At 37.4% G+C, this 26,602-nt stretch overlaps 2 protein-coding genes across 6 annotated transcripts; both read right to left on the bottom strand.

Moving 5' to 3' along the window:
* Nucleotides 1-767: 767 nt before the first annotated feature.
* On the bottom strand, nt 768-11,886 carry ilf3a (interleukin enhancer binding factor 3a). 4 transcript variants are annotated; one of them, XM_079882693.1, is made up of 19 exons: nt 11,815-11,886; nt 11,228-11,399; nt 10,817-10,934; nt 10,461-10,660; nt 9,576-9,741; nt 8,638-8,785; nt 7,675-7,766; nt 7,233-7,328; nt 6,999-7,110; nt 6,823-6,920; nt 6,014-6,113; nt 5,522-5,602; nt 5,195-5,382; nt 4,517-4,651; nt 4,295-4,420; nt 2,514-2,657; nt 2,314-2,410; nt 1,604-1,939; nt 768-1,528 (listed from the first exon to the last, which is right to left on the bottom strand). In XM_079882693.1, the coding sequence occupies exons 2-19, from the start codon at nt 11,380-11,382 to the stop codon at nt 1,389-1,391; spliced, it is 2,532 nt and encodes an 843-aa protein (XP_079738819.1). In that variant the 5' UTR covers nt 11,383-11,399; nt 11,815-11,886; the 3' UTR covers nt 768-1,388. The 4 variants fall into 4 exon arrangements, with proteins under 4 accessions (XP_079738819.1, XP_079738817.1, XP_079738818.1 ...); XM_079882691.1 differs by having other exon boundaries at nt 9,576-9,744; nt 11,815-11,884; XM_079882692.1 differs by having other exon boundaries at nt 9,576-9,744; nt 11,701-11,865.
* An 818-nt stretch (nt 11,887-12,704) lies between these two features.
* Nucleotides 12,705-19,127, bottom strand: ptger1a (prostaglandin E receptor 1a (subtype EP1)). Of its 2 annotated transcripts, XM_079884165.1 has the most exons (4): nt 18,971-19,086; nt 18,637-18,687; nt 15,208-16,112; nt 12,705-13,641 (listed from the first exon to the last, which is right to left on the bottom strand). In XM_079884165.1, exons 3-4 carry the CDS (start codon nt 16,060-16,062, stop codon nt 13,372-13,374), a joined length of 1,125 nt encoding a protein of 374 aa, XP_079740291.1. In that variant the 5' UTR covers nt 16,063-16,112; nt 18,637-18,687; nt 18,971-19,086; the 3' UTR covers nt 12,705-13,371. The 2 variants fall into 2 exon arrangements, with proteins under 2 accessions (XP_079740291.1, XP_079740292.1); XM_079884166.1 differs by lacking the exon at nt 18,637-18,687 and having other exon boundaries at nt 18,971-19,127.
* Between the last annotated feature and the right edge of the window lie 7,475 nt (nt 19,128-26,602).

Raw genomic sequence — 26,602 nt, 5'->3', positions numbered from 1 at the left:
TTAATGTTTCCACTTTTGTATTACTTCTGTTCTGTTTTTCTGTTCCGTCCCCATTCAGATGTCAACCATAGACCATAAATGCTGTTTAAATCATATCAACTTATTTACACAATAAATGTTTTGAATGACTTTTAGTTCCCATCAGCTTTGAGGCTATATGCTAGCTGACAAAATGTAGAGCATAAGGCACAGACGTTTGGTGACACAGTCAGTGTTCCAGTTCATCCCAGAGGTGTTCAGGTTTTGTGCAGGCCAGTCAAGTTACTTCACACCAGTCATATGGACTTGTTTTGTGCACAGGATCATTGTTATGCTGGAATAGAAAAAGAGCCCTCCCCAAAGTGTTGTCACAAAGTTGAAAGCACAGAATTCTCTAGAATGTTATTGTATGGCACAGGATTAATAACTGTTCTCATAAAAATGACTGGAAGAGCCTATCTGTTAATATCTTAAATCTGTTGAGGGATAAGAGGTGTCCACATACTATTCAGTCAGTAGGCTAGAGAGTAAACATTTTATATTTCAATTTAAAATTCATAAAACAACTAACTTTATATTTTTATCCGAGGCACACTTCAATAATTAACCATGTAAAGCCTAACAATATAAAAGTTCTTCTTATGCTTAATCACTAAAGGTTTCACAGCACAGGTATACCACGACCCAGAGTGGTCTTTATATTTTGTAAAAAGTTTTTAAAAAAAAAAAGTATACAAGAGGTATGAACATGTTTCAAAACTTTTGTCAAATTAATCAAGAAAGCAATTAAAAATAGAAAAAAAGGTTTATTTCTGCACAGGTCAAATATATGACTTACAACATCCACCTCAGAGAACAACATTTCCTGCACTTGCCTATTTAACAGTGAATAGCTACAGTCTACATAAAAGACAATACCAAGATTAAACCGAGTAACGCAAAACAAACCTCTTAAAACTCCAAACAAGGAACAGCTTGAGTGGTTTCAGGGAAGTAAACAACAAAGTCTGTTCATTCTACTGTCCACATTCAGTCCAAAAAGAAAAAGAAAAAAACCTGCAAAAAAAATTAGAGGCAAAATAAGAGAATGACTATAAATATACCTTTGGGGAAAAAACAGAATTATGTGACACTTAATTCCCATTTGAGTCACACCAACCATTCAGGCACAGACAGAACTTCCACCATCCTGATGTATTATTTCCTGAAACTAGTGGTGAATCAAAACCATGCTAATTCAGTTACCGAGGTGCAGTTCAAACGGCAAAAGTAACACAAACAGTATAAAATCTCAAAAGGTTCACAGAGTCAATGTTTCAACTTAGTAGGCTATGGAATTACAGAAATGACTTATCAGTTGTTTGAAAAAGCATCTGTACATCCTCAAGCTGGGAGAGCACACGGAACATTTATCTGTATGTGTAGTCTGTGGTACTGGCTCCACTGCTGTAGCCGCCCAGGTTGGGGTAGGCGCTCTGGGTGAAGCTATAGCTCTGATTTGTTGTTCCAGGTGGCCCGAATGTTGCTGTACCTGGTGGTCCACTGTATGCTATTAAGAAGAAATCAAGAGTTTCAGATAATTCTGTCTTAAATTATTACATAGCATGTCAGCACTGAAACTCACCTGCATAATTGAAATCAGGCGTTCCTCCCATACCCATGCCAGTCCCTTGATATCCATAGCCGTAGTCTGGTCCAACAAGAGGAGCTTGTTGATTTGTTGTTTTGCTCTGGTTTTGATTCTGATTCTGGATCTGACCCTGGCCCTGATTGAGGGGTTTTTTGAATTGTGAATAGGATTGGGAGTACTGATTATAATAGCCAGTCATTGGTGGAGGGACAGCCTGGTAGGTGGCCGCGCTGATGGCAGCGGTTGCAGACGGGTCCTCCTGGGGAATCATAGGCGTGCTGGAGTTGGTAACAGACACGGCTGGGGTCAGTCCAGCAGTAGTGGTGGAGCCTGAAGAGACAAATGGATAGAGCTGTTCAGTAGACATCCACATTAGAGGAACAGGCAATATGCCTATAATGACAAAGTCACATTATGACAAGTCACAGGCGAAGCGTTGATCATCTCCTAACAAGGCCACATATTAAGATCTGTGTAGATTAGACAGTAAGCAAACAATCAGTTCTTGTAATCAACATTTTAAATGCAGGAGAAATGGCCAGGAATAGAGACCTGAGAGACTTTGACAAGGGTCAAATTGTCTCGGTGCCAGATGCCTTCAGGGATCTTGTAGAGACCATGCCTCGGCGGGTAGGTTTTTTTTTTTTTTTTTTTAGAAACTAACAAGCAAGAGGACACTGAAGCATTTAATGATGTTAGCGTACCTGCAAAACTACCAGTGTTGAATCCTCTGCCTCTACCTCTGCCTCTTCCTCTACCTCGATTGCCTGCATTGTAAGGTAGTCCAGCCATACCATAGCCCTAAAGAGAAAAAAAAAATATATATATATATTTTTTTTTAACAAAAGGACAAAATAATATTAGACAAAAGGCTAAAAGAAGCTCCATGAAAACATGTCTTTACCATAGGAGGGAATCTCTTTTTCTTGAGTGGGTCTGCAGGAGAACCTTCTGGAAAGAGCTGTTCTAAAGCAGCAAGTGCTGCGTTGGCTTTGGCTAATTTCTTATTTGATCCAGAGCCCTGGAATTTCTGCCCATCAACCTCCACCTAAAAGAGGGAAAAACACATGCACATAAAATATGCATAACTGCAAGTTTTGTTTAAAGCGAGAACAGCCGGAAAACATGTCAAAAGGAGTAGATTTTAGCACAGTACTGTCCTCATGCTTATTCAAGAAAATCATCATGAGAAACGGGATTGAGGGCAACGGAAGGAACTTTTTTTTGATAATTTTTTTATAAATAAGAATATATTGCAGAATGATTGCAGTTGCTCAGTCTGATCTGGGGGCTGAATGACAGGAATATAAAGATATAGAGAGGATATAGGTTTTGTAGCTGCAGTGCATTGTTTTCCACGAGTGAATGCAAACACAAATGTATAATATTTTATAAAAGTATTTTAAATTAAAGTTATGGCCTACCAAAAAAGAATTATGATATGCCTCGTTATCACTTACAATGCATCTCCAGCTTCATATGGTAAATAAAAATGAGAAGAGGTGTTCTTGCAATACTGAGTCACTGTAATAAGTGATTTATAAAAAGAGCTGTCGAGTTTGGTAGGAAATCTCAGGCTTCTGTCATTCATCATTATGTATTTACGTCATAGCAAAGAAAACAAGTTCTAGCTACACACAATTTCAGTGTATGTTTAAGAATATAGGATTTAAAAAAAGACGCTTGAAACATGGAAATTATTGAAACAATTTATTCACATAACATATACTGTTGAGTTGCTCAAGTTGTCTTTGACTGACTGGGTTCCTAGAGAAAAGGGAAAAAAGCTCCGTTTTAACAACGAATTATTGGACATATGACGAGCGATTTGTGTCGATCTACCATTGATGAATTACTGCTAATATATGTTTTGATATTTTCTTTAGTGTTTATATATTTGTTTTCTGTTGCAGATAATTGAAAGTACAAATGTTGCCTGCTTTTTAATTTGAGCAGCAGGAAACAAAAACAGTAAAAAAGAAATCCCCAATATATTTAGCATTATAATGTCTGAACTCTTTTCTTGTATTTTTTTGCTTGTTTTGTTGTTGTTGTTGTAATTTTAGGTTGCATAAACTGCATCTGAGATTTAAAACTTGGGACTTTTATACTGTAGCCTCTATTCTCCCCCATTAAAGGTATGCAGGGCATATACAACTAAATTTAACATTCATTATTTTGATTTTACAATAATTGATGGATTAATCTAAAATTTTCCCCCTTTCCACTTTTTATTCATTTTATACATAATTTGTTCCCGTGATGACAAAGCTGAATTTTCAGCATCATTACTCCAGGTTTTAGTGTCACATGATCCTTCTAAAATCAAATATGCTGATATGATGCTCAAGAAAATTCTATATCAATGTTGAAAACAGTTTTACTGCTTACTATTATTGTGGAAACAGTGATTGAGATGTATATATTCTTTTTTCTTTTCTTCTTTTTTTCAGAATTCTTTGATGAATAGAACATTCAAAAGAACAGCATTTATTTGAAATAGAAATCTTTTGCAAGGACTGTCACTTTTGATCAATTTAATGCTTCCAGCAAAGTGTATAATACACTCCAAACATAGCACAGACCCCTTTTGCTGTAACCATGCACTGTACCATTGCTTCCCCACTAGGTACCACCCAATGTGTTTGCAACCCATCATCACTAGCTTTATTCAACATGTCTAACCTCAATGGTGAAGGTCTTGTCATTGAAGCGTCCCTTGACAGAGACAAGTTCATATTTCAGACTTCGCCGCTTCTCGTTGAGCTCCATGACAGGATTCTTGCCATGTTTGGTGAGGATGGGTCCACCCTGCAAGATGAAGTGGAACCAATCATGCCAAACCAAACTCCCAGAGTGTACAAACACATCAAACCCCAAAGCTGTTTAAGGTCTTAGGACGCTAACCTCAGTGCCGTCATCAGACCCTGAAGGAGTGGTTTCATCGGAACCAGAGACTGCAGGTGCGGCAACTGACTGGCTCTTATTTTCATCAGCAGGTTTAGTTTCAGACGGCAAGGGCACACCTAATGCCAGCAGCACCTGTGTGTTGTGAACATGGCATAGACAACAACTGAAATTTACAGTTCACTTTTCACACTTATATTACATCTTGTAAAAAGGCACATACTAAATCCCCTTTAATATAAGTCTCAGGTGTCCCCAGAATGTGTGTGTGAAGTTTCAGCTCAAAATACCCCACAGATCATTTATCACACGATGTTGTAAATGCCCATTTTTGAGTGGGAGGAAAAACATGCTGTTTTCGTGCATGTATCTTTAAATGCAAATGAGCTGCTGCTCCCTGCCCTGCTTTCCAGAAGAAGGCGGAGCCTTTACAGCTCGTGCCTCGGATACTCTGCCAAACACTAATAAAAAATCTGTTTGATTTTGATTATCACTCTATCGCAGTCACGCTCACGTGACATTGCAGTTCTTCGTCATCATGAAAGTTTGTTATCTGCATGCGTTTTAAACGCTCAGTCTGAACTTCTGATATATGGTTTTCTAAACGCACACATCCGAAGCACGTGCACAGAAATCTGGCTGTCAGACAGCGCGTCCCATGAGTATCAGCAGACTCACTTTCTGGGCGACATGAAGCTTGGCACTGCGTTTGGAAGGGCCTGTAGCCTCATACGTTATCCCATCCACCTCCACAGCCATTGTGAATTGAGGTTCATGTTCAGGCCCAGTCTGTGATGCCAATCTATAGAGGGTCCCAGGCCGGAGCTGGTTCAACTTCATTAGGGCATTTGCTGGTTCGCTCTTTTCTGCCAGGAGCAAGCAAAGGTATATAGGTCTTATTTCAATGAAAGATGAGACGTGCTATAATTTTCTACTATTAAATATAAAATTAGTGCAGGGTAACAGAGGGGGATGCAAAAAAGAGACTGAAATTGAGATGCATACCTTTTCTTGGAAATTTCGATTTTATTTCAAGATCCCCAGCATCATAAACTTCCCTTGGTCTCTTTGCTGGGAAATCACCCACTGCAATTTAATTTAATGGAAGGAAGCATTAAATAGGATAACGGACATATGGAAAACAGCAATAGGAGTTCATAATACCATTTAGAAAAGGTCTCTCTCCAGTGCACCCAAAACATTGACCCATCTTTGTTTTCCGTTATTCAAAATAAAATGGCATCACTCACTAATTAACATTTTATGTTACAATGTCTATTCAGTGTTCAGCAACTTGTCCCACCTTAGAAAATGACAATGTGAACTACGCCTGTAGTTTTCATGCGAGTAGTTTAAGCAGTCCTAATAGGGTTTTTCTACACATAGAAGCTTTACAGATACAGAATCAAACACAGCTTTTAATCTCAAAGAGAGGAAAACAAGTAAAACTGTTTTTGAACAGTCTGTTTAGGACACCAGAAAAAGTTGCTTTGGTACCTCTGTTGTGTTCGCTGAGCATTCTAGAGGCTTTGGAATTGAGGCGGTCCATTCCAAGAACTTTGTAAAGCTGCCCAAAAGCTGACAGCCTTAAAGCAAACTAGGGGTGGGAGGAAAGCAACAAGTTAAATGTGAAAAAGTCAAATGCGTTTTCTCAAATGTTAGAAATATTGTTAATGTAGCAGCTTTATTAACCATCTTATGAGGCCACTTTAGAAGCCGCCATGGAATTTTAAAAAATATATAAAAAATACAAAAAGGCAATTGCGACTTCAAAAAAGTCAGAATTATAAGATGTTAACTTGCAATTGTGAGAATAAAAAGATACGTCACAATTATCTTTATTTTTTATTACATGGTAGAAACAAGCTTCCATAGGTCACAGCCATTTACTCTGTTACAGTATTATTACAGTATTTTTTTCTCATCAAAAAAAGGAGTGATGTTTACATGTTCATATATTCACCAGTGTTAACAAGAGCTTGATCTGATTTAAAAATTATGTCAACAAATCTCACTAGGTTGGACGCCATTGTTTTGCTTATTTGAAAATATTTGGGAGCTGCAGCAGAGGTGAAGATTTTCAGTGAATAATCTAAAATTACATTTTTCTTTTTTGGAGCTTGACAGACATGGTCACAATGAATAGTTACTGTATAGAATTTAGTGTTCTACAATAAAAAAAAAAACACTATATAGGTTTGGAATGACAATGGGGCCAAATAAATAATGACTATTTTCATTTGTAAAGTTTATAGACTAGTACACTGTAAAATAAAGTCAAGCTATAGTATAGGATTGCAAGTCACCTGGGCACTCTGGGTAATGTCTTCTCGCTCTTGCAGTGTAAGATGAGCGCCGGCATCAGTGCTGTCTCGCTCACAGGGATCAGAAATGCCTGGACCATCTGAAGAGAAGGGTCATGCTCAGTATGACTCAAAACACACCAAAATATGCTTAGACAATGCTTTGTTTCAGTCTTTACCCTCCATTAGTATCCCTGACGCAAGACACTCTAGAACTCTCCGGAACGCCTCTCCAGGTCCTAGCAGCCTCTCGCTGGTTGAAATGGACTTCTGACACAGCAGCTCAAGAATCTGCAGACAGACATATGAATAAAGAGACATACTCAAAAATGTGACCAGTATATACATTTATAAAAACACTCATCAATGTCTAACTGCAAAGATATATTTTTTGTTGTTTGAGATTGACTCACCCAGCCTTTGAGCGGGGCCCACGTTGAAACACGGGAACACAAGTCCCGCAAGATCCGAATCACGATGACACACGACTCAACCCCGGACACTTTAGCCTGTTAACCCAACAAAGAGCAAACCTGTTAACACTTTATTATGGATCTTGAAGGAACTTCTAGATACTTTTTAGAGGACGTTTTGTATTAAGCAGATCAATCTGGCCAAATTATAGTTTCTGACCAAGAACGAACAAATTGCAACCTGGGTAAGATACATCAGACATTTAAACGGAAACAGGTTATACGCAATTCAGTTTAAAGCATTTATGGACGTTTCAATATTCAAACAGCCTTTAAAAGTATTTCTCAGAGAAGCTCAATGTGCAAATATGTATTTTCCCCAGGTCAAAGGTCAGATTAAGTTACAAGTCGACTTTTAGACAAATAAAGACGGGATGCAAACCTGGAACCACTTGGCCTGGCGGAGAGACGCCAGAGAAGCCAGGCATTTCTGCCTGTCCAGAGCGTCCTGCGGAGAGCTTTCCGCGCACGGTTCTAGTGACGAATGGAGTAAGAAGACAAGGTACAGTTTGACCAAGGGGGGGTTCTGTCATCTGGCCAGGGGGAAGACGCAGTGTCCCAGTACCCACAGGCAAGAGGAAGAGGGGGAACTGTTCAGGTAGTAATCTAACACAAAGCCTAGTATGCACCCCTGTCAGTTTTAACACTGGTTAATGACCATCTTTATATTACTCTACTTCATTAGACATTTCACCCTCTTCTTCTGTAAGCCAACTGCGTCCCCCCTTCCGAGACAGAGAGTTTCCAGTTGGTCAAAAGTCCAGCGCCCCTAAAATTGACAAACTAGAAGGCTTGGTTGAGAAAGTCAATTTGCAACCACAGGCAACAAAAGCAATACTTTAATTTAAATGAATTCAGATGTGAACCGGGTAAATACTGCAGCAAAATACATGTGAAACCTGTTCTAGACAAACAGATTACACCTTATTGAGCACAAGTAACAGTTGTTACATAAAATTAAGTTAGCTGCAATTATCTGAAATTGTCTAAAAACAAAGGCACTGTAGAATATATATATAAAAAAAATAAAAAAAATAAATCAACAAGCACCTCTTAAACTATGAGCCTACAGACTAATTTTTGCTGCAATGCAAACCCTTCGTAACGCTTTAGAGGTGACGTTCGGAAGTTTCAATGTTCAACAGTAAAATGCTGAACAGTAACGAAGACAATACTTGTAAATTTAAAATGCTGAAAGCATCCAGTATTTGGCTCAGAAAGAATCACCACTTATCCAGCATCCAACAATTAAGTGCAGCAGGACTGTCCTGCAGGACCTTTATTTTCACTCTTCTGATGGTACTGAAGGTCTTTTGGGTCCTAAAATGAAAGTGTGAGATCATACCTCCAGATGCCTCTTTTTCAACCTGCTCCCTGACCATAGGCGAGGTCAGATGGATGCTCAGTTTCAGCATGGGCTCGTTTGTGCTAGTAACAATAATAGCAGCTTCTTGGATAGATGGGGTGATGACGTATTTCTCCTCAGTAACATCCTTTCGAAGAAAGTGAGAGGACAAAGTGCATGTCAATTTACTTTCATTAATATTGGCTTAACAACCCGCCTTGCATGGAATCACACACTTGAACAGTTCTATACATACACTATTCAAAAGTTTGTTGTTGGTAGGCTCACTAAGGCTCAATTATTTGAGACGATAAAAACAGCAATATTGTAAAATATTTTTGTCAATTTAAAGTAACTTTTCTATTTTAATATATTTTAAAATGTAATTTATTTTGATGGCAAAGCTGAATTGTCACCTGCCATTACACCAGTCTTCAGTGTCATGTTCCTTCAGAAGTCATAATATGAAAAACATTCTTATTACTTTCTTGTCATTCTTTTTAAGCATTCTTTGATTAATAGAAAGTTAAAAACAGCATTTATTTGAAAATGTAAAAAAAAAATATTGATTTCTGTCAAAACATTCTGTATTTTCTGTCACTTTTGGTTAAATTAATGCATCTTTGCTGAATGAGTGTTAATTCTTATAAAAAAATCTTACTGACAACAAACTTTTGAATGGTAGTGTATACATTGCCCCTTGCATGTTTATTGAAAACATTATACAATTTTATAATGGTTTCAAATATCAATACAAGTGTAGTGTTGTTAGCTCTTTTTAACTTGTTCCTACATTTGAATACATTCTGCAGAAAGATGCCATTTGTTCCTCTTAATGGGTCTACTGAAACACAAGCAGAGCTATTTGCAGACATTCATTGTACTGATAATGAATGCTTATATAATGATAGCACTGAATAATAAAGGGTGAGAAAAACCTTTATGAATTCCGAGAGTTTTCCCGAGATCAGCCTGAGCAGAGAACTGGTGGGCATATCCCTGCAGAGTAGCACCAACTCTAACTCCAAGTTATCTTTCAGCAGGAGTCCTTTAGCCACCAGGCCCACTCTCAAAACACCACGCAGTTTACTTTGAGGTGAATCACTGCTGGGAAAACAGCATGGACTGCAAGTATGAGTCTATACTTATAACAAAACTGTAATATAAAGTATCTTGCAATAGCTTAAAGGAATAACTCAACCCAAAGTGAAAATTCTCTCTTTTACTCACCCTCATACCATGCCCAATGTATATGACATTATTTCTTCAGATAAACACAAATGAAGACTTCTAGGAAAATAATCCATCTCTGTGAGTCTATATAATGCCATTGAATGACTGCCATTCATTTGATGCTTTAAAAACAACACAGCAGCAATTGTTTTCTGAAGTGAAACAACAGGTGTGTGTGTGTACCAAAAATACAACTGTTTTTAACTATAAATCAATGCTTTCGGTTAACGTTCATACGAGCGTTCACAAGAGGGACGTTGTGAAGGGTGACATATGCAGAAGCACATAGGATGTGAGGCCACCACTTCAATTTAAAAAAAGAAATTGTATTTTTCTTACACACACCTATTGTTTCGCTTGAGAAGACATTGATTCATCTACTGAGGTTGTATGCATTACCGTCACAATCGCCTTGTGTGGTTTTTCCAAGTGTCAAACAAGCGAAAGACATTGAATGTCATTATATGGACTCACAGAATGAGAGAATTTTCATTTCTGGATGAACTATATCTTTTAAACATAAAATGAAATGCAATTTTTGAAAGTCTAAATGCACTAGGGCAGATGACTTCTATGACCAATACCCATACCTTTCAGTATCAGCGGCACTACTCTCTTTTTCATTTAACCAATCAGAGACGGACTTCAGGGCACACTCCATATGAGACACCATGCTCTGCACTGCATCCAGCTGCTCTGCTGACGGGTACACCGATGTGTGCTTGGCCTTTATATAGCGATCCTCGTTCACAAACGTTCGCTGAGGCGGTGGCCTCATTGGTGGAAGCGGCTGAGTAACACAAGTGTTGAATTAATGACACTGGAGCAGTTGCACTTCATTTATTCACACGTTTCTCATTAATTTATGCAAACAAAGTACTAGTCTTTTAAAGAGTTCTAATAAATATTCTGTAAACAATAAATGTAATATATTGGTGTGACATACCTCCCCTGAGTGCACATTCTCCTCTTCCCACTTCCTGTACTCAACAATGTAATCATTGTACTGCCTGAGGTCTTCTTCATAACACAAGCAGTCATACCAATAACGCAACTCTTCATACCTGCAACAGAACTTGAATTTAGTTTCATTGCATCTTTATGTTTATTCAATCAGCTCAGTGTGTCAAGAAACCACTCAGTGGATTTAGAGAGTGTTTCCATCTTTTTTTTACCAGGATATTTGTGAATGCTGGACAAAACTTTAAAGAAAAGTTATATACCCATAAAAAAAATCCATGATTTTAATATTTAGATTTATTTAAAACCTCGAAAATTATATAATTCTTTTGTGCTAACAGGTTTTCCATGGACATTCCACGCCTGTTTAGCTGTTAGAATAGACTAGGTGTTTTACCGGTCGTAGTCCTGCGGGTGCAGGCGGTAACCCTCCTGCATGAGATTATCCCAGTATAACAGCTCCTCATAGGCCTGGTGCTCGTCCCAGTTGGGTGGTGGATGAGGTGGAAGAGGTCCTTCCCTCCGCCTCTGAAAATGTCCCATTTGAGCCATATCCTTCAAACAATGATCTGCACACAAGTCGCACAATGTTGACAAACAGACAACCCCATAATAACACGCGCGCATTAATAAGCCAGTGAATATAAATACTTCTCTCTTCGGTGTTCTAAAAAGGTTTAACGTTCTTGGCGGATTTCTTATTAAAAATACAACTTCGTAATACTACAAAGGACAATAATAAAACATGTATTCAATATAAAAAATCTATCGCGTCATAACAAAACATTCGTTATCGGAGAAGCATGCTAGCACGCGCACGAACGAGTCATTTGGTTAAACGCACGATGTGAAACAACCATTCATATTTACCTGCACAGCTGCTAGTGTTAATAAAAACTCGAAGACGTCTTTAAGATCACGTAGACTTTAATATTGCTTGCCCGTGTGTTTCTCTACAAATCTAAACAGATTTGTTTTACTCACCATTCGCTCAGTTTATTCAATGGAAGCGAAAATGCTCAACTTCCGGGCTACGCTCTGACCCCCGCAGCGCATGCGCAGTCAAACTTGTTCACGCCTAGAGGAAGTATATGGAACTGCACTCAGAGATTATTTTATTTGAATAATATGAATGCGTCTTTGCTGCCTTTACGCCAAAATTAGTTTTTAACAGTATGAATGTAAAATATGCCCTCTGCAGATATAATTACAACAACGGCTATTAGCTATTACTATTAGCCAGTGCTTTTTGAGGCATTTTCGTGTTTTTCTTTTCTTTTTTACTTTGCCTAGCCTATGATTTCAACCATATAGGCCTGGTTTCACAGACATGGTCAGGAGTAGGGATTAGTAAAATGTGGATATTAAAGTAGCTTTTAGAAATGTGCCTTAGAAAAAAATAAAAATTCTGGTGTGCATCTTGAGACAAAACAATGGCGCCGCACTGACATATAAAATATGTTACTGCAAGCTGCTTTCAGTGAAGACAGCTCAAACATGCATTTTAGTCTGGCCAGGGGACTAGGCTTAAGTTAAACCAGGCAATAGTTGAATAAGTTTGCTGAAAAGCCTATTTTAAACTATTTAATGCCAGGTTCTGTGACAACTTAAATATAACATGCTTAATCGATGTTAAATAACTGTATTAAAAGAAATGCCTAGTCTGTGATCACTTACAGTACTGGGTATTATAATTCTGGCTTTTTGAATATTCTGTTTCTTTGTATTAATTTGTATTAAGTTTGAGCCTGCAGATTTGTTTAGTGTGCTCCATGCTGAAAATTAGTTATGAAGTAAAAACATTTTTTTTAATAAAAACTTGTTTCATATTAGCAACAGAAATGGAATTCACACACAGTCATTTGTTTTGTTTTAGTATAATGCTTTTCAATGTAAAAATACAACACGCCTCCAGAAAATTGAAGGGATAACACAAGAAATAAATTATACTATAATATAAACCACAAATATTCACATGAACATTTTTGCACAGAAACATATATGCAAGATAAACATAAGGGAAACTCAGCCTCAGAAATATGAGTTTACCTCACAGTTAACATATATGATTGATGATCATGCTATATAAAATCTATGATGGGTTAACATTAGGTGAACATTTCTTTTCAGTAAAACAAATACTTTAATATATTTTTAGTGCCACTTGTTACTGTCATGTCATGTTTCATGCCCAGGACAGTTGTCAGGACAGGACTGGTGACAAATGAAAACACTGTCCCATTCCTTAAGCTACAAAACTGGCTGAATTAATGCTTCAATTACTAACTGAAGGACCAAAACAGGAAATAATTACTGTTCCCTGTTATACTGGCATGAATGTTTCCAGCCAAATCCTTATTATTAGCGCCCTATAGGGAGTAAAAGGAATGTTCATCTCATGCTTCATTTATCTTTGTGCAAATTTGCTTAAATACATTCTTAACATGCGCACCACATGCTGAAATAAAAGGGGACCACTGAGATCCTCAATGGTATTTAACCAAGTAGGCCTCGTGTTTTTTTACTGATGTGCACTCAGACTCAGACTCTACTGACAGGATTCTTCTCTGAGCTGGGGAAGGAATGGATCTCCCAGCAGCGAAAAGTGCTTTCCTTAAAGTCTGTTTGACGTTTGGTGATGAGGTAAATCTTTTGGAGGATGGAACGGCGAAGAAGAATGTAAACCCATGGGTCCAGTATCTGGTTCCAGGAAGCTATTCGCACCCCCATTATCATCAGGGTCTTATAGGTGGCAAGGTCATCTCCAATAGAGCCCTCATACGAATGTTTCACTGTAATTAGGCCAACAATCTAGAGTTAAGAGTCAAAGACAAAACACCATTAGGATTATGATTTCACAAAATATTGGGAAATAATTCAACGCCTTCTCTCGTCTTGTGACACTTTGCAGACTTGCGTTCATGTGTTTTGAAGGAGGTGTGGCTTTGGAGATGCTCTGAAGGGAGGGTGGGATCTCATGCTTTCAAAGCTAGCTTGCTATTGCTAGCCTCTCCGAAATTGCCTACCCTGAGACTTGTGCATGTTTTAAAGGTTGTATCAGTGATTTCAGGCCCAAAAAAAAAAGATCACATTCATCTAATCTTTCCTAACGATCCGCTAGCTGCCCGCCCCATAAGCATGCCGTCAAAAAAACGCGTCTCTGTAGGCAGCCTAGGCTCTGAGATCTGCACACAAAAACAATTGGTTTCACCAACCACTCAAAACCAAAACAAATAGTGTTCCAACCAATCACCGACAGGGGGAGGGTGTTGTGAGGTTTTGTGCTCGTGCACGGCTGCATGCAAAGTCGGAGCTGAAGAAGAAGTTGGCTCAAAACCTCACAACACCCTCCCCCTGTCGGTGATTGGTTGGAACACTATTTGTTTTGGTTTTGAGTGGTTGGTGAAACCAATTGTTATTGTGTGCAGATCTCAGAGCCTAGGCTGCCTACAGAGACGCTTACGGGGCGGGCAGCTAGCGGATCGTTAGGAAAGATTAGATGAATGTGATCTTTTTTTTTTGGGCCTGAAATCACTGATACAACCTTTAATATTTAGACCACTTCTATTATTGATTGCTAAGTATGTGAAGAGAGTTTTAACAAGCATAACAAAAAGTGTTTATAAAAATTGCCTACCTACCTTTAAGGTCCAAGTAATCTATAATCAGTTTAAAATATTAGGTGTGTCCCAGTTCGCGTATTCGATTCTATGCCATTTTTTGGTATAAATAGTAGTATGTTTTTACTGACAATTCCAAAAAGAAAAAAAGTGCACTTCAAATACCCGGTTGATGCACTTAATAATTCAAAAATGAAGTGAGGAATGTTGGACTCTTCATGCACTCAACTCAAGGTAAACTTTAAAATCAGAAATAAAGTCACATTGTAAGAAATAAAGCCACAATAACAATTGCACATTAGGTGAACATTTTTTAGGCACCATTACTTCTGAAATGAGTTTCCTCAAATCGTTTGAGTAGTCTAATCTCATTAGGGTTTACAATGTACTGCAAGATATAAAAGTCACACAGTGTGAAATATAATAGCATAAAATTGTAATTGCCTTTTTTGTTTTGTTTTTTATTATGATGCATAAATGAGCTTTGATGCATTTGCTCATATTTTTCATTTCTAAATTCTATTTCTAAAATAATTCTACCTTAAAGCAAGGGTTCTCAACTCTGCCCTATAGGTCCCGACTCAACTTTCCTGTAGAGTTTTGCTCCAACCCTGATCAAACACACCTGAACAAGCTAATCAAGGTTTTCAGGATTATTAGTGATAGTGGAAAGTGAACCTCGAGGGACTGAGTTGAAAACCCCTGCCTTAAAGTGTGTGCTTTGTGCAGTTGAATTATTGCCATTGCTCACACTTACCAGAAGAGGGCTCCAACAGATACAAGATGTGAACATTATGCCCACAAGTTGTACCACCATCTCTATATCATGGGATTTAGCTAATCGACGGTTACAGGGTTTCCTTCGTATCCTCGCTAACACCAGAGTCAGTCCACTAATGGTGTTACAGACCAAAGCAATAGCAAGGGATGTCAACCCCAGTCCTGAGAACAACAAAACAAAAGCTACGTCTGCCTTCTCGGTATCCTCCAGCACTTCAATGAAACACCAGGTTCCAGGGTACTGGTAGGTGTATGAACCCAGCTGAAAGCAGGGCAGAAGGGCAACGCAAAGAGCTGCTAACCAGATGATAGAAAGAGAGAGTTTAGTCCTTGCAGTCGTTACCAGTGAAGCATGGAGCAGCGGCTTTGTCACACCCAAACACCTCTCAGCTGCCATGGCACAACCAAGAAAGAGCGGACACAGTCCGAAAAACACCATGCTGCCCCCTAGAAACTGGCATAATGGGTCCGCCCTGTTGTATTCTTCAGAGGGAACACCTCCAGAAAGATACATCCTCATGACTATTGAACCAGGTATGACATGTCCCACAAAGTCTGTGGCCACCAGAGAGCCAGCGAACAGAAGAAATGCTTTGGATCGTCGACGTAGACGGGAATATGCGTTTGCCAGGATGAGTAAAGCCACAATGTTAGACAGGATCCCCAGGGTCATTGACAACATCGCAGCTATGGGGCCGCTCAGGATCGGTCTCTCCGAGGTGACATTCTCGGGAGGATTGGCAAGTGATGGAGAGGTCGCCTGTCCTTCCCATTGACTGTGATTGGAAAATGGATTGAGTGGCGCAGCGCCTGATGAATTGCTGTGATGCATGGCTAACTCAGTGGAGCTTTTAGCTGCGGGGCTCCCATCTTCATGTAGAGCTGTTGGAAGAGTGGAGAAATATCTTAGAACAGATCATTTGAAAGATTGTAGTGTGTTAACTTTAAGGCCATACAGCTAACGGGGAACATTCTCAGAACGTTCTGGCAAAGTTCTCTCAAAGTTTTGAACAAACGTTATTCCAGTAACATCTATAGAACGTTCATTCAAAGTTATGGTCTTAAACAAAATTCTCGAAACATTACAAAAACATTATTTATAGTTTTAGTTGGATGTTCGTGTGATATTTTAGGCTACTTGTTTCAGAATGTTAGGAGGACATTGAAAAGTAACGATTCCATAATGTTTGCAAAATAACATGATATGTGAGCAGAGCATCTAAGATCATAGGCTGTAGTATGCCCTCCATAGCTTCACATTTCAACACTAGAATCATTAAGAAGGCAAGAAACATCACCATTGACTCCTCCCACCCAGCAAATTATTTATTTAATATTTTGCCATCAGGCAAGAGGTATAGAAGCATTACCAGTAGAACATCACGCTTCAGAGACAGTACCTATCCTCAGGCCATACGTCACCTAAACTTGGTCTGAGGCTAGGATACCGAATGCTTTTATATCAGTTTACTCCCAGAATGTTTTTTATGAGGTTCTGTTTTCAAGCACCCTTCATCTGGTCATTCTGCAAACTCATCTCATGTGCAATATGAGGCTTTCATGTCTGTGTATTTGTTGTTGTTGTGAAGTATGTGTGGAACATGTTGTAATGTCAGTGTATTATGTCAATTAAGATGTGAGCATACCAAGACAAATTCCTATCAACTCAGTTGAAATGGCTTAATAAATTTGAATTGAATTGAATTGAATTTGAATTGAAAATGATAATGGAGTGCTCTCTTAACGTTCATAGAACCAAGTTTTTTTTTTTAACTGGACATTTTTTAAATATTTAATGGGGATATTAGCAAATATTTTGTGTTAGCTTTAAGCATAGCATATGTTTGCTCTTTTTAAGAGTGGGTTTTGCCATTTGTAACTTAAATATTTGAGGCTTCCGTTATAATTGACTTCCAAATATTTTAGCTGTACAAAAACAGTCTGATTAATATTGCAAACCGGCATTTGTAATTATTTTAATTTATTATAGTAATCATAATCATACTGGTTTGAACTTTGTAGTGTAAGCTGTTTAACCGTTCACTGCACTTTGTCATTCTTCTAGTTATTTACCTATAGCAGAAGTCTCGCACATTCACATAGCTTACTTCCACGTTGTAAAATAAGGTGGATATGCTGATATGCCAGTTCATATATGCATCTAAAATGTAAAATCTCTCTCTTTATTACTTACTGAATATGTATACAGTCTATGCTGCTCAAATAGGCCCACTAAACACAACAGTAAGCATTATTCCCAGATAAACGTTTCAAGCCATTGTCATTGTAATCATCTTTGAAATAAACACTGCAATTATGCATTTTTTATCCAGTTTTGTGTCAAATGTTTTGTCACGCACATTTTTTCTCTGTTTACAGATCAGCCACATACAGTGAATATTATACATAATATAATGCAGATATATAATACAAAAATGTTTAATTTCTTTTTAAAAAGACTGCAAAATGCTACATTAAAGAAACTGTTAACTGGTTAGCTGTAAGTTACATTATCACATACAGAGAAAAACTGTAAACGACTGTAAAATATCTTATACGTAATTTTACTGCAAAACACTGTCAAATGTTATGTTATTCTGTAAGTCAGAATATATGAATCACCATATAATATACAGTGAAAAACAGTAAAAGAACCAAGAAGTCCCTGCATGACACATTACATGACTATGTTCTATTTTAGTTTAGTTTCTTCTTATTTTTGTTATCAGAAGGCTAAAACATGTTTTGTGTTATACATTTTCAGTTTCATAGACAGGCCACTTACAATGAACTCTGATTCATCATGTGGCTTTCTATACATTATTATTATGGTGGTTTTCAGTATATTAGGGTAAAACACCATTTTAGGGTAAAAAAGCTGATTTTGATGGTTTAAGTAGACTAATATGCCATTCTGTAAAATCAAAAAAAATTGTCACATGTAAATTTCTGGCAACCACAGCTGACAGCTTTTTTTCTTTTTCACCATAAGTTTAAAAATCAGGCATAGCCCTTGAACATGCCCCAACCACACTTCAATATGCAATAGTTTAATATTGTCATAAAAAAAAATAAAAAAAAAGAGAAGAATTTAAGCTAAAGCTAAAGTAGGGGAGACATATCACACCAAATGCATACAGCTGAGAGAAACAAACAGGCATGTACTGACAGAGCCTCAAATCGTTAAAAACATTCCTGAAGGTTCATTCGCCTGCCTTTGACCTCTCAATGTTATTCTTTCGTCCTGGAATCAACAACTCTCTTGAAGAATGCAACAGTGAGTCATATTTAATTGGTTGTGGATGCATTAAAAATCCAGAAAATATAAAAATAAGTTGCATGTTGCCACAAGTTCCTATGACACAGCATCTTTGTACAACTCAGTGAAGACCAATGCAATGCTTACCGTTATTTAAGAATATCCATTGGGATTAAAATGTCAGAAACCATGAAGATTCTGTTTTGTAAACAAAATAAATATTTCATTTAATATACAAAGTGGATTTTACTTTTAACTAATAATAATAATAATAGTAATAAAAAAAATGTAAATTACTATTAAAAAATAAAATGATGTTTAACAAAAATTACAAAGTTAGCCTATATGAGTAACCGGTGAACGTAGAAGAAAAATGGTGCATCGTCATATCCATTATATTCCACACGAACGCCTGGTCATCTTTACTTCAATAGCAGAAAAAAGTAAAGCAATATGTTCACATAGGTTACAAAATAGTCACCAATAAGAGGATAATATGTAGTTTTTTTCTTCAGACTGATAGATTCATATAGTTTCGCGGCGGTCGCCTACATTCCCCCATCAGCCGCGCGCTCGGATAAGTCGTTTCAGTACAGTGTGTTTCTGAAGGAAACATGCCGGTGACTTCTGCCTAAACCCCTCCCTGATGAAGCTCACTGCACTTAGGTGAGTGTGAATCACTCTTACTGCTTGAGGTGCATGTTTTTGAGAGAATGATGCTGCTGTTATTATTATTAGCCTATTATTAAGAATATGGGTTAAAGAGAAAATCTTAGCAAGTCACTTGAGTAATTTCAGACGTTGGCTTATCAGGATAGTTATTTATACATTAAATAATAATTCAAAAATGATTAGCCTATTAATAATGATAGTTTTTCTCTCGTAGGGCTAACCTTGAACATATCAAATGTTTCACTAAACCAGATTTTTTTTTTTTTTTGTAGATTGAAGACAGGTGTCTGTGTTTGCTTAATTTTTTCAACCTGGCAAACTGGAGTGGCTCCACACTTGTGGTTTGGATTTTGACTTACAGCAAAAATTTTATATGGTGAAATTAAAGAAGGCAAGAGAAAACATGATGTTGAAGTGCCATGGGTGGATTAAAGCGATTTCTTTTCAAAGACCGAATAGCTAGCTAATGTTTGGACTTTAATATGCACTGAAGGAATATGATTTAATTACTTTTCAGTTTACAAACTAAAATGGCTAAAGTTGATGTGTAAACACCACCATCACAGTAAATCAACACAGAAATTTGAGCAAGACTATAATGTGTAATATAGTATAATATTATATTAATGCATAATGTAGTACAATATGTAGGCCTACTGTACATATTTGGACTGATCGGTTCTCAGAACAAGATGGGACAAGTTGTTGCCCGCTTCAAATGTAAAATATCCATGTGTTACCTTTTACATTTTGGACATGTTATGAATTGGTTTGGGCCACATAATCATTTTACTATGCAAATTTAGCTGAAAAGCCCATAAAAGGCTGTTTAATTTTTTATTTATTTAGTAATGAGGCACAAAAAATGATGCTGTCAAAAAGGTCAATGTCTGTTCCATGACCTATATCTTTTTTGGTGGAAAAACAGAAAGTTTGTAGCCAATACTTTATGTGTCTATACAAAAAAAAGTGTGACAACTAGCCCCAGTCTTTAGGGATATGCCATTGAATTAATGCAAATTTGCAAGACTGAGTGTATGAAGTCATTTGGGTGTTATCTGCCCCAGATAAGAAAATACATGAATTATTTAAATTAAAATGGAGGTTTCAAGTATTATTTTTAATCTTCTGTGGTTGGTGCTTTTCGTTAATAAAGATGACAGTAGCACAAAAAAAAAAGGTTTACAGCAAAGAGCTTGGAGTTGATTGATTCATACAACATAAAATAGGGTCATATCAGCCACATCAATGAGCTCAAGTTGAAGTTTTGAACCACCCAAGTCTCTCTAATTATGTCATTAGACAGGGATTTTGCTTGTGAGAAGCTCATTATAAGACTACTGACACGGAACGTTAAAATGGACAGATTAAGAGCGTAATTTCTTTCTTTTCATTTTAAAGATGTGGCGTTCAGAAATGTCAACTTATAGCACTATCTATTCTCCCATTCACTTAATAATCTTGTGAATGTAGCCATTTGTATTCTGTTTGCTTTCACTCTCCAAGGCCAAGTCTCTGACAGCGACCAAAGCTTTATTTGTTTATTTAAAAAAAACCACACATGCTGCTTCCGCTCTTCCCATGTCAAACTGCGGATAACTGAACCTGCAAATTGAGAGCAGAATGTATTTTGAAAAGGGCACCAAAGAGTCAATCAAGATCTGCAAGACAAAAACGCATTAATGTTGGAAATCAAGGATGTGCTCAAAGATGCCAAGTGTGTGCAGGTCTTAAATATAGACATATTCATTTGAATTTTGAACTGCCATTTATTTTTTAATATAAAGGAATTATAGTTGATAAACAGATGTTTAAAAAATTATGGGAAGAGTTCAAAATTAAAATGTATTATTTACTCACCCTCACGTCATTTTGTGGAACACAAAATACAGCATGTCCAAACGGCTCTTTTCCATACAATTAAAAGTAAATGTTGACAGAACTTTCATTTTTGGGTTAGCTATTCATTTAATATTAATTACTACTTATTAAGTTTGAGTTCTACTAGTAGTGCTGTGTTTATAGGGTTAGACATCTTGGAATAAAAATGTATTATTTTTAATATGGTCAGCTTGCTGAGGATGAATAATCTTTAATAAAGTTTGACTGTGGAATGAGGGTGTAGGCCAAATGGTAAGATAATTTCTTTAATAAACATAACAAAATTGCAGCCTGAAATGAAAATATTTAGCAAAACTTTGAGAGCAGGTTTGGTTTAGATCCCCAGAGCACTCAAAGGGCACAAGTCAGGAAAAGACAGTGGCTCCCAATTTTCCATAGAGGTGGAACATTGTTCACTACTTGCCAGACATTACAAATCAACCCAGATGCATATTTTTTCCCTCTGGCACAAGAAGTAAAAACAGGTATTTATCCTGGAATGCACATGGACATGCTGATCCAGAAGTGGATCGATCTCTGTGGATTGGAATGTGGTCTGTGTTGACCAGCATGCAGTTGGTTTCTTGTAGTCTGCATTGTGATAATAGGCTCATTTTGTTTTGCTACATTCTGCGTTTGGGTTTTTGCTGATTGCTCATTTGTTTTCTCTAGATCGAGGAATTTTGGATAAGATCCCATTGGAGCTGAAACAAGACACAAGGAATGAGCTGTGGGTAGAACTACTGCAGACACAGACGGGTTTGACGTTATACATCTGTTTTTGTTCCCTCATTTAAATAAAGCGATCAATGGTCTCAGTAATATGATTTCTAAAAGGGCAGAGTCTTCCACTGATTTGTCTCTGTGACATTCACAGTAAGGAAAACAACTAAAGCTATTTCCTTAACCAATTAGCAAAGCAGTTACAGATGAGCGCAAACCAAATGTCTTCTCTAGGAGGCAGATGTGGAAGAAACCAAGGTGCCAGATTGATTCTTGGAGTCTTGCAATCATTTTAAGATTGACAACTCCAACTATTTAATGATGGCACACGTAGATTTTTTTTTTTTTTTTTTGAAAACTTCAAAGTTGCAAATCAGCATGATTATGCCATCACTTCAGAAATTACTTGTCCCTTGGAAAGGTTAACAAAACAAAAGGAATATATAATTGCTCAAAATACTTGGAAAGACGTATGCGTTTCTGTCAAGATAATTCTTAAAACATTACAAAACCAAAGCCTGAATCGCATAAAATAACTAATAATATTGTGTAAATAGGTCAGGAAGTTATAATAGAAATAATAGAAGAAATAATTCCTGTTGTTAACCTTTATCCTCTGACTGTTTGGCCACAGGCTGAATCTTTGGTTTGAAAGCAAGAGACATGCAAAACCAACCATTTGATCTGCAGCCCAAAATTCCACCCAGCCATGAATCTTTCACAAATCAAATGTGGTTCACCACATTCACATTAAAATGTCAAGGCTTTGAAAACACTCCCCCCTTCTATCGCCTGGCCCACCAAACAGAATGCCAATGTGATGTGGGGTGGACGGGTCAAGAAGTATGAGAGAAACCACCGGTTCCCATGGCCTACAAGGCTGATCTTGGTCATCAGGAGGACTTGGACAACATTTCCAGTTTTCCTAAAATAAAATGCTTTTTCTGATATTACCTTTCATGTAGTGTGTAGCATAGCTGTTTGGGACTGCAAAAGGTCTGCAAAGTTGTAAAGTTCAAAGCGCACGACAAATAACGCTTTTGTCTCCTAAAAGAAAGAACCGATTCTGAACTGCCCAAACGAGTCGTCAGCAATTCAAGTCTTACTTCCTGTTACAAACCTATGTAATGATGATGTAACAAATTTGCATAATGCATGGTTTTCATAAATTTCATTGGCTGTCTACGAACAACGTGTACTAGTTGTATCTGAGGCCTGGGGCACGTTCAAGTTCAAAACGGTGCGCAACGTTTTGCTACGGTTTCCGGGTTGAACGTCATGTATCCTGGAAACGGCGTGCACCGGTGTGCAACGGGGTTTGAGATACGTTTTCTCTTCTTTGGTGGGTGTGTCAGAACTGCAGTCCAATCAGCAGCAACATGTATATAAAGCACGTGGTATTAAAGTGAACTCGCACAATGGGTTCAAGGAAAGTAATTTACAAATGTGTTCGATGCAGCTCGGTATACGCAACAACTGAGGATATTAGAAGACATGTTTGTCGTAAGTTTTATTGTAAAAATATAGGATATCAACATAATGATGTAGTTGTTTATATTTTTAGCTTCATTGCAAGTGTATGACATTTGGTATAGAAATAAACAATGGTAATTAAGTGCTTTTCCTAAAAATGAGAAAGAAAATACAGGGTATTAAAACAGTATGAACTACAAATAAAGTCAGTATGTGAGGCTAAATAGATGTGTTTTAGTCTGAATTAGGTAAGATGTGTGCTTTCATTTCAGTTTCAGCAATCCCTTCACTCGATTAGGATGTTCTCTTTTGTTCTGGGCGGCAAGTGCAGTAACTGTAACATCGGGCATATTTTGTAGTATTAAACACATATTTATACCGACTTCATCAGGCTCAGAAAATTCTTCACAAAGAACACAAAGAATGGCCTTCTCAGCTGCCATAGTTGCAACTCTTGCGTCATCAGAACAGTGTGTTCAACGCATCACCGTTTCTGTTTAAAAAACGTTGTGCAACGTTTTGTCGGGGCTGAACGCAGCCCCGGTAGAGTTTGATTCTTGTCAATATATCAAGAAGGTGTTTTTTTAAGAGCTGCTATTCCACTTTGCATGCTGTTACAGTACGTCCTGGGGACGTATTATGTAAGAAGTGTTTTTGATATGTATTTTACTTTGTTAAATATTGTTGTTTTTGTTATGTGCTCTGTTCTGTCTCTCCCTCACTCTGCTTGCCTTGCAGTTAATTAGCCACACCTGATACTCGTAAGGAGTGTTACACAGCTACGCTATAAGAGAGCAGACTGAACACTGCTTGAGGAGGTTCACTTCTCCCCTGCACCAGACTTGTGTGTTGTAGTAACTGAGTGTGAAACTGGTGTGTTGTCCTGGTGTATTGCAGTTCATCTTTTGTGTGTGCTTGGGTGTCAAAACAGCATTATCGCTTTGTTATCAGATAGTGATTTTTTTTCTTCATTTTTCTTTCTAACTTTGTTTAGGTATTAAAAGGTATTGTATTTTTATTATATATATTTTTTTTACCTCTTATGGAAAACAGTAGGGAGATTGAATCACCTTTTTCTTTTGTAATAAGTTAATCCCTGTTTTTGGTGGGAGTGGAGGGAAGCATATGTTGTTTATTTCTTTTCTTTTACCTCTGTAGGTCATTTAGTTCTCCTTCCAATAGTAAGTTTCCTCTTTTGTTTGTTGTTTTGGTGACCACCTCCTGAAGATTGAAACTTCTACACAATAAATCTTTTTACGCTTGTATCAAGTTTTGGCTCACATTTCTGGGCAGGGGACTGAAGGGAACCCTCCACGTTTAAGTTTTGATTTAATTTAATCCTGTTACTCTCTCCCAACCCTAGACAAGGAGAACTTGTAACAATGCACTTCCAAAGGATGAGGACTACGATAAAGCCGACATCGTTACTGTTCGTATAACTGTGTATCAAGTGCTGAGGAAGCCTCTGGAGCTGAAATTCAGATAATGGCTGTTAACGCACTGTAAGCGGTAGATCAATCACAATAGACTGGGCCGTCTGACCAATCAGAGCAGAGTATCATGGAAAGGAGGGGTTTAGAGAGACTGAATCTTATATGAACCGTTTTCAGACTCTTTGAGAAATTTGGTGATGTGCAGTGTATATTATGAGAAAATTTGTGTTTTTGACCTTTGAAGCATGTAAACCTATTGTAGGAGACCTCTAAAACAAACAACACCGTGTGTTCAACACCGCCGCTGGCAAGACCGGCAAAATTCGCTCTCGCCGCCCTGCCAACGACGCCATAGAAAGATTCTTGGACGCTTTGACTCTCTGACGTAGATCGAATGCTTGGTCTTTTTTTAAACTTTATTTAAAGGCGCCGCAAAACAAACAAGCATGTTGATCGTTATTTGTGTAGACTGACCAAGTAGGGTATAAGTTAACCTCATGGAATCTTTTAAATGTAAAAGTAAAAAAGTTGATCGATGGAAAAAACTTAACAATTAGTGACATGTTTGCTAATGAAATAAACCAATTAAAAGCCATTTGTGTGGTGTGGCTTTTGTGGTCATGGTTAAGTGCTAATCTAATTTGCATTCCTGCTGAAAAACAAGTGTTCTAGCGCGAAAATGTTGCCTATAAATAGTGTTGCGCGCCTTCTTATCATATTCACATATTCAACCTCTCCTCTATTTTGCTTGGGAACTAATGTGGTCGGAACCAACGTTTACTTGACTGCGTTCTTGAATCCACTCAAATGGAGGACTTCTACACTCCGATTGGTTGCTGGTGTGAACGCACAGATAGCATAATTGGGGCATTTTAAAATATTATCTGAAAACACTTCCATTGTATTATGTAAATAAAAGTAAATTCAATTTAAAGTAATTTCAGTTCAAATTTATTATAGGGCTTTTCATACTAAAAATACCTCCAAAACCATTTTTTTTTTTTTTTTTCTTGTTTGAGAAGGGTTTCACTCGGATATACAAGACTATTGCAATTTCCATTTCATGACGACTTTAATAACAGAGCTAAACTGTTAAGTGTCAAAACATTATTAAACATATAATGTTGAAAGTAACTAATAGGCAGCACAAGTAGCATTATTAAAAACTGTTAAAACAAAGTGTTTTACTTTTCACTTTTTATCAGGATTAGAACAATGATATTGCTTTGATGGTGCCGGTGGGCTCAAAAGTTGTCATGAATCTTATATATCTATATATTTTTATATTTATTGTATGCACACATGATAATAACAATAATGTAGCATTTGTTGCTAAAAAGCCTCTGTCTTATATCTTCATGTAATTAAAGACTATGCAGCGAAAGCACTTTCTTCAGTTCACCGTAAGCCACTAAAAAAAACATTATGTTCAGAACAGAACAGAGCATTTTCTTCCGATATATACTGCAGCTGTCACGATAATTAGTTGGTTAGAGATTGCAGACAGAGAATGGAGACAGACAGTAACATGATTCATATTATGAAAAGGGAAAAATAACCCTGTGTTCCCATTCAGTAGATGTGCGAACACAGACACGCACCAGAAGATGACCATTTATATACTTTTTTAATCTAGCACTCATCTAAACATCTGGCTCTGGAAATGAATTTCAAACATTGTTCATAAAAAAAAAAGGTGTCATGACTCATCAGGACATGGTCGGCATGGTTTTCTCTCACGTATTCACCAGCCTCAGGGCACCGGAGGTCAACAGGGACAAAAACCTGCGTATGAAGGTCTTGCTTAAGGCCACATGAGACAAACGAATGGCAAATCCATTGAAATCAAATTAGGCTTTAAGCATACTCTTAATTTGCTTACAAAATACAGTGAGCAAAGCAGTGCAAGTTAGACTGTAAAGGCCTAGGGT

Source organism: Squalius cephalus (genome assembly GCF_949319135.1).
Source record: "Squalius cephalus genome assembly, chromosome: 10".
Taxonomy (NCBI): Eukaryota; Metazoa; Chordata; class Actinopteri; order Cypriniformes; family Leuciscidae; genus Squalius; species Squalius cephalus.
Note: the sequence above shows the minus strand (reverse complement) of the source record. Positions and strands in the feature narration are given on the sequence as shown.

Bases quoted from the DNA above. Each gene is read 5' to 3' on its own strand.
- ilf3a (XM_079882691.1), bottom strand. From the start codon at position 11,382: ATGGCTCAAATGGGACATTTTCAGAGGCGGAGGGAAGGACCTCTTCCA. The intron at 4,652-5,194 runs GTGAGTCTGCTG...CACAACACACAG, and splicing joins AGCTTCATGTCGCCCAGAAA to GTGCTGCTGGCATTAGGTGT. The intron at 4,421-4,516 runs GTTAGCGTCCTA...TTCATCTTGCAG, and splicing joins GGTCTGATGACGGCACTGAG to GGTGGACCCATCCTCACCAA.
- ptger1a (XM_079884166.1), bottom strand. From the start codon at position 16,062: ATGCATCACAGCAATTCATCAGGCGCTGCGCCACTCAATCCATTTTCC. The intron at 13,642-15,207 runs GTAAGTGTGAGC...TCTTAACTCTAG, and splicing joins TCTGTTGGAGCCCTCTTCTG to ATTGTTGGCCTAATTACAGT.